Source organism: Phaethon aethereus (assembly GCF_964289735.1).
Source record: "Phaethon aethereus genome assembly, chromosome: 13".
Lineage (NCBI taxonomy): Eukaryota > Metazoa > Chordata > Aves > Phaethontiformes > Phaethontidae > Phaethon > Phaethon aethereus.
The window spans coordinates 5,411,440-5,419,594 of record NC_138589.1 but is presented as its reverse complement, the minus strand read 5'-3'; the positions used below and the strand labels follow the sequence as shown (position 1 = coordinate 5,419,594).

General features: G+C 40.7%; 1 protein-coding gene across 1 annotated transcript in view; it reads left to right on the top strand.

Moving 5' to 3' along the window:
* Positions 1 to 4,595: 4,595 nt before the first annotated feature.
* The window catches only part of FTO (FTO alpha-ketoglutarate dependent dioxygenase), a gene marked incomplete at its 3' end in the record, with an annotated part of 251,934 nt that continues 248,374 nt past the window's right edge, over positions 4,596 to 8,155 (top strand). Inside the window, exon 1 of the mRNA XM_082005743.1 lies at positions 4,596 to 4,637. Coding sequence (XP_081861869.1) covers positions 4,599 to 4,637 — 39 coding nt within the window. The 5' untranslated portion in view covers positions 4,596 to 4,598. The remainder of the gene's footprint in view (positions 4,638 to 8,155) is intronic.

Sequence of the window (8,155 nt, the reverse complement as noted above, 5' to 3'; positions counted from 1 at the left end):
GGCTTATCTACGGATAACAAAATTCAAAAGAAATTCTTCTCCATCTGTAACTTAAACTGCGAGACTAGAACAAACTACAATATATCATATAAAATAAAAGTAATGACAGGTTCATTGAAATGACAGACTTGTACGTCACTGTAAATGTTCCTATCTCAATTGTTATCGCTCAAAGAACAATCTAAACTTTTAAGTTTGACATTATGCCAGTTTTAATTTGTGCACAAAACACGGCTTCTTTGTTATGCAATCACTCCAATTTTATTTAATATATGTAGAATCAGCTTTTTTAACTTCTAGTTCTGTTGTCTTCAGCAACCTTTGGGCTAAGGCCATATTTCTAAGTGCGTGCGATAGGCGGACCTGTGGGAGGTTTTTTTATTTTGGTTTGGGTTTTTTTGGTCATTTTAAGACAGGACAAAGCTTAAGGCATCAACTGGTAGAGGAGTAATGCCATCTTCCACATTTTGAATGGGCCTCTTTCAAACAGAGGTGCTGGGGATTATGAAGTCATTTCAGTGTTGCCTACCAATTCCCTTAGTCTTTTTTCAATCATTGTCATAAGGGAAATTACTCCCCAAGATAGAGAATCTCCTATGAACGATTCTCATAAATCCAAACACATTTCTTTCTTGAAGCAACACAAAGCTTAGGTACATGACAAAGTGCGATTAGGAAAGTATTCATGTGAGAAAGTAGCACATTTGTTTCAATGTAGTATATGAAGATACTTGTTAACAACTACTGTTTCTTCTCTTCCAGTGCAGAAAACGGGGTGTGGGCCATACAGCCAAGTAAGGCTGAAATCATGTGAAGAGAGAGACATGAAGTCCTTTGGACAGCCTCTTTTTTCTCCTGTTGTTATCATCTCTCCAGGTGATATAAACCCCCAGTGAATCAAAAAACATTTAGGAAAGCACTGGAAAATTAACAGTGATGTTACTAACGAGCTGCAGAAGACAAAACTGACAAGTATAACCTACAAGACATTCCATCCCATCTGTTAATTCTATCACAACCAAAACTGCTGCTAAAGATATGCCTTTCCTCTACCAGTAATGTCTTCTATTATAAACAAGTCTCCTTATAGCTTTGTCCAAAAACAATGAAAAGGATTAATGGAAGTTTAGTTTCCAACAAGTCAATCTTACTTTCAATCTTTTGGTTTTTTTCATCATTAAAATTTAGGATAAAGTATTATTTCCAGCTTTTATTATTTATAACAGCCTGAACACATTTTTCTTTTGTGTGGAACAAATGTTTCCTTGTCATGACTGTTGAAATGCCTGAACTGATCTACACTGGTAGATTAGCAATGTGGTTGCAGTTTCAATGCTGTCAGTCACAGAAATGGAGAACAATACTTCATGATGTTGAGGTCCACAGCATGCAGCCATTGTAGCCAATGGCACAATTCTAATGACAGATACCTATCAACTGAAATCCAGCTCCTTTTGTGTTATTCGCAGAGATCCCTCAAAACTTTTTTGTGATTTGTTAGATTAGCGCTATATGCAGTCATTGACGTCGCTCAGGTGTAGGATCATTATTATGGTCATTATTTTATGTCACTGTATCAACATCACTGCAGAAACTGAGAATAAAGTAAACCAGAAACCTTTATCTCCATATGATCAATCCAAATTTGGTTCATGATGGTAGCAAGGAGAAGATGCTACCATTATATGTCTTTCTATAATGTGGTTGTCTTAGTCTTTACAAACAAAAAAAGACAGGGTTTTTTTTGGCAAATTTCAGAGACATGAAGAGCTAAACAATATTTTATGAGTGCAACTTTGTAATGATCGTGATCTATCAAAATCAAGCTCCAAAAACTCCAGCACAATAACAGGCACAGGCAAACATTACTGTTTGTCACTATTTGCCACTTGCTAAAGAAACTATGAATATTTACCTGTTATTTTCAGTGTGAAAGAAATCCATCCATTTAAAAAACAAAGACAAAACAACATGTGCTTGTCCCTCAAATAAACAAGCAAAAACCCCTTGCCAGCAGCAAACCATTAGTGGCTGCAGCAAAAACACAGAAATACTTAAGTTGTAAGCAAAGAAACATAGCAGGGCTGTCCATGAAAGCCAGTTTTTATCAGCAACATGACATGACTTGAAGACAAGTGACAAAATAAAGATGCTATAAATCTAAAGCCCAGAGAACTCAGAAAGGTGAAATTTTCAAAATTAAAAGGAAGAATTAATTGTTTAGTTTTCATTACAAAGTGACGGAAATTAAGTATTCCGCTTTCTTTTCTGTCCTGGGCCACAGGAAAGGGAAAAAAGAAAAAATTAACTGTTTTTATGAGAAAGAGTGGTTTTATGTAGAAATAGTACAAACTTGCCTCTTGGTTTTAGGGAGATAAAATACAATTACAGATTTAGAATTTGGCCTGGCAACTTACTTGCCTCATTAGTAACATGAGAGCCATCTATGTCTTCAATAAGTGCTAACAACCGTCATTTATGCTGCTTTTCCGAGTGGCCACTTCAAACAGCAAATCACACATTACATATGTTACAGTTACTTTTGAATATTACCTCAGTGTCAATCACAAACACTTAAACAAAACTATTTTCCTTGTAGTCAACAGTTCCAGGAGTATTTCTAAAAGCATATGAGATCTCTCCACAGAGAGATCAGTTCCAAATTACTTCTCTGGAAAGCATTTCCGAAGTGATTAAATCTGAATAAAATTTGTGCAGTGACACAATTTTAAGAATCAAACATTTCCTAAAACAAAGCATAATAAAGCAGAGATATATATACATTTGTATTTTCATCTGGTCGGATCCACACGCCATGCTGAACCTCAAAAAGTTAAAACAGTTTATTTCCAAGAAAGGTTACTCTACAGTCACTTCAGCAATTCTTGTTCCTAAAAAATAAAAAAGAATAACTTCACATACAAAGAGAGGAAAATTTTCCATATTTCTGAGATTAACCTACAAGAATTTCAAGTTTGGTATAAGCCAGAATTTCAGATATAGTTACCAAAGTTAAAGAAAATCTTTCTTACACACTGCACTATTTACAAAACTGGTACTATCACCACCTGTGTCTGACAAATTACTACAAAAAACTGCATACAAGTTTGTAGTGTTTTGCAAGACCAGACAGTAATGAGCATGAATACTTGAAGTTAACTATCAAAGCTCATGCTTTAGGTCCAAATTCTTATATAACTCACAAAAGCGTATTGTTACCCCAGCATAGTTCAAATGTAGCAAAACTGAGGAGAAATTACGTAAATCTTTGAAAGTTCTCAGTCAGTGGGGCTAGAAAGGACAGTTGCTAGGGGAATCTTAAAAATTACAACACTTACTTAATTGTTTCAACATGGATTTAGAATTTCATGAGTCTTGGCCATGGCCAAGATGATGCTTGTTTTACAAAAATCGTACCGCACTTCTCTGGTAGAAGGAAAAAGAAAAAAAAGAAAAAGAAAAAAAAAAAAAGGAGGAAAGACAGACTATCCATCTATCTTAGCCTATCACAAAGTATTACCAGCCTACATTCTTCCTCTATTGATTCCTTAAAGATAAATGCACTCCATTGGGCTTGTCATCTAAAATAATCTCATTTATTACTCGGTAGGACGATACACACAATTCATCTTTCAAACGTCACCTGTTGCAGTGTTGTGGAAAGGAAAAAAAAAGAAAAAAAGAGAACAAAAATCGAAAAAATTAGGAAACGAAATCACCACATCCTGCTCTAGCCTGAGGCAAGAAACTTCTCTCAGACCTGTAAATTCTCCTACAACACAGAAAAATCAGAACAACCGTGTCTTGCCTTCAACATATTTTACAAGTGGTTTCCAAATTTTTCTCCCGCTCCGTCAGTTCTGACGGTAACTTCGGCGGCCGGAGGGGGCAGGGAGGAAAGGTAGCGTTTGCCTCATGAAGGAACGCCTACACCCCCCATCTTTTCCCGCCCTCGGGCACGGGAACACAACTCCTGCCGGAGTCCAGCGGCCTTTTCACATACATACCAGAGACCACAACTGAGGAGGGCTATAGGGCTACTTTTAAAAAATGGAGAGACACCCCGCCTTTTCCCACGGGCACGAAGCTGCGAGCGAGGGAGCCTCCTCACAGGTCTGAGCCAAGCGCCTCAGGAGCTCCCCCTCAGCGCGGGAGAGCACCGCACGCCGCCCGCCCCACTCCTCAGCGACACCCCCGCTTCGGGACACAGCGCCACAGTAGCTCCAGTAGGGCTGTCCTCCCCCGCCTTCCCGCGCCCCAGAGGGGGAAAAGCTCCCCCCATACTCACAACGCCCTGCCAGCGCTACGTCTTCTCTCAGCGTTCTGTTAGCAACTGCTTCGGTTGCTAACCGTACCCTTCCACTTCCGGGGACCGCGGGTCCCCGCTGCCTGCTGGGAGTTGTAGTTCGGCAGCTGTCTTACGCTCGGGACTACAAGCTCATTTTCACCACCTTCTTCCCGTGTCCGAGTCGTGGTGTGTGCTGGGAGTTGTAGGCGCGTTGGAAGCGGCGCGTGAGGCAGGGTCTGGCGGGAGCAGCTGAGGGAGGACGGTTCCCGCCGCGTGCCGCTTCGGGCGCGCGGCTGGCTGAGGCGGCGCCATGAAGAGGAGAGCAGGGGAGCGGGAGAAAGACTTGAAGGTACCTTCTCTTTGCTTCCTGCTCCCCTTCAGCCCTGAGGAGTGTGCCCACGGCGAGCTCTCTTTCTCGCGGCCGCTGCGCGGCTTGTGGGGTTGTGAGGGATAGAGCGAGCCCCCCCGGGCTCCGGCGGCTCTAGCGCTGGAGCGGGAGCCCCGTGTGAGGGGGCTCCGAGGCCGCCATGAAGTTTATTGCGAAAGGGAAGCGGCCCAAGCACCCAGCTACCTGCCGCCGTTACACAGCAGGCGGCTGCTTTCCTGCGGCGCCTGGCAGGACCGCTGCTGCCCGCGCGGGCAACGGCCGCCTCCTCCCCGAGTCTTTGCAGCGGCTTCGAGAGGCCGAGGGCAGCACTTCCCTAGGCCGGAGCCCTTGCAGGGTATGGCCCGGGCTTGCGGCGTTAAAGTCGCTTTGGTTAAGCGAGCGCCGTGAGTGAAAGAATGCCCCGCGCCTCAGGGGAGGGCGCCGGGAGGGGGGGCGCGTAGGGCTGGTGGGGACTCTGGCGTGGCCGGGGGCGGCCTGCCTGCGGCCAGGCTGGCTTAGCCGTGGTGCTCTAATTTAGCTGGAAACCTTGGATTCTTTAAAGAGGGGAACCTACTACGGCTTTAACAGTAGCTAGAAATAAAGATTTTTACCATCTAGGCAAGATACTTCAATTTAAAAGGGAGTTCTTGGTGTTATACAAGAAAAAATTGTACAAGTAAATATGTGTTTGTTTTTGTCAAAACATTCTTAGTGAGATGATGCATTATGTAACTGCACTTTTATTCTCAAATTTTAAAGTACTCTTACTCTACACCAAGCCTAACCTAAATAAACGTTTTTAAGTCTTCTAACACCCCAGCTTTATAATGTTTTTTCTTGATAATGTGTTTAGATATGATACTTACATTGAAGATGTAGTTATACCGTTTGTGTCAGCAAACATCATTGCTGAATGTTTTGCCGTTTCAGGCGCCTTTAAGGGTTTTGTTCTTACTGCGCTGTACAATATTTGACTGCAACCCTTGATGGTGGTTGTAGCCCTGCTGATTTTGTTTACTAAATAGTAGTACAGAGAAGCAGTAAATTAGATGTATGAGAGCGTAATGCTGATTTTAATGATGTTGATGAAAGGAAGGCTATGTTCCATTATAAGTATAGAAAAAGCTTTCTTAAATGGTAATCTGGTTCACCTGTCTTTGCATACAGAATATACTGGTTTTGGTATTAGTATTCATTTACTATTTAACATTAAAAGCTATTTCACTATAGGGACAGGGAAGAGGTCTGACTTAAGTTTGCAACTAAATAATTTAATTGAAAAATAACTTTAAAGCCTTTTCACATTAGTAATATTCTTAAAAACTCTTTAAGGCCAACCTAGTCATTTTGTAATTAGCCTTTCTGCTGTTCCTCACCACTGAAGGACAGTAACTTCAGTATTTTGTGTCCTGCTCTTTCTATATATGTGAAAACACATGCATGTGTAAGCTGTCCCACCCAATCCAACGTAATTATATTGCAGAAAAAAAAAAAACCCAACAAACAACCCATACCTTTTTTAGCCTGTACATTTGTGCTATCCATCCAAGGGCTTTCGTCTTTGCAATATATCTCAAACATATTTGGGAATCTTTGCATTTGGAGAATAATTGCCATTGATAAGATAATCATCCAAGGATGTGTGAGGGAGTAAGAGGATGGAACTGTGAAAGATTGTAGGAGGACAAGGCACCTGAAGAGGTATCAGAGGAGCAATGTGTAAGAAAAACTCAAGGAGGCTAGAGTACTGCCTTAGACACACCTAGATGTTGCAGGTGCGCAAACAGGAGGATGAAAATTAAGAAGAGATCCTTATAGAGAATTTAAAGGTGTGACACTTAGAGGATGCCTTAGGGGGATGTTGTAAGTTGGGTGCTGTCCGAGTGAAGCTTTGAGTATACTGAAAGTGAAACAAAAGGAGTCTGTAGAATGTCTTAGAATAAAGGATGCCAAAGCAGAAGGCAGCTATGGGAAGGGGAGGAATTATGCAAGAAGAAATGTGTGCTTTCCTTCTACGGGAGCATCCTCACTGGCATTATTTTATACAATTTAAATAGGAATGTTATCTTTGGAATTCTGGCACTATGCCAGTTCACCCTTCAGTCCCTAGGTTTAACCATTGGTTGCTTATGTTGCTCACTTGAGAAATGCTGAAGGCAAAGGAAGTATTTATTGTAGCAGTTCTGCCAAGACTTCCATTTAGGTCCTGATCAAAATATTTCATAGCAAACCAAATATTAGTGAGGTTAACCCGACCTCTTCTGGAGAGTAAGATTTATGAGGCCTACTAATGAGAAGGAAGTGGTTGGATGGAGAAGCTGGTTTGGATTATGTATCTCCTGGCAATGTCTCTGTTCTGGAGAATTAAATCCTGAATAAAAGTTCTTGTTTTGCTATAATTGTGTACAGTTAAATGCGCTCTATCAGAAGCCCAGGGACTGGTGTTTGCTTTGTAATTATGCAGTATGTCTCTTATATGTGATAAGCTGTTCTCTCTCTCAGATTTTCATGTGTATAGCAAGTTTTGATTTATGCTGTTATAGAAGAACATTTCTGTTCTAAGTACATGTGGTAGAAATTCTTTAGAGTGTGGTGCTGTCATCCAGCAATTTCCACTTTGCAGATCACTCAATTGGATTGTGTAAGATTGACTGTGTAGCAGAAGTGAAATTGTTTATACTAGTATTTGATGTTCCAAGCCCAAGAGGAGGAGGATGCAAATTCATTCCTGGGAAGAGGGTCTGAAAAAAGTTGGGAAACAGAAGAAAATTACTTAGCTGTCTTAAACACCATGTTGGGGATGCTAGTGTCCTGTGGAATATTCCTCTGAATCTTAAGTGGGCAGCAAAACATGATTATTGTGAAGTTTCTAAAGGCATCTTTAGAGATGTTGCATACCATCAGCTTCTCTGGCCTTCCCCATAGCAAATAGTACTCTGTGCATAAAAACAGAGCTGTTGGAGTAGATGTTGCTCATTAGCTGGAAAGACATTTTAATGAAACAGGCCATTGGGGGTATGTTTTGTTTGTTTGTGTGTGTTTTAACTTAGAATTCAGTTTTAATTAGTACAGTTTATATTTTGATTCTTTATTTATTTACACTGTTGGTCAGAGTTTTGGTCAGCTTGCAGTAAACTTTCTTTTGCTGGGTGAAGAAAAGTTGCCCCGTAAAGTAAATCCAAACATAAACCTCTTATTTGGTAGTCTGCTTAGACTATTTTCTCCTTTCAAACTTGGGAAGAAAGCTGGTTTGCTTCTAGAATGTTTATTATCCTGACTAATCTTCACAGGTTAGTTAAAGTTCATCTTTAAGACTGTTCTCAAGACTTATTTAGTCAAAGGTTTTTTGTTTTTTGTTTTTTTTTTAAATAAGTTTCAGTGTGACAGATGGCAAGTTCTGGTAACTACCTTTATATGCTTCCTCTTGCCACTCTTTGCATATTGAGACCCTATGTCATTACTGTGTGAAAGATAAGATGCTCAGCTAGTCTGGAGTATTA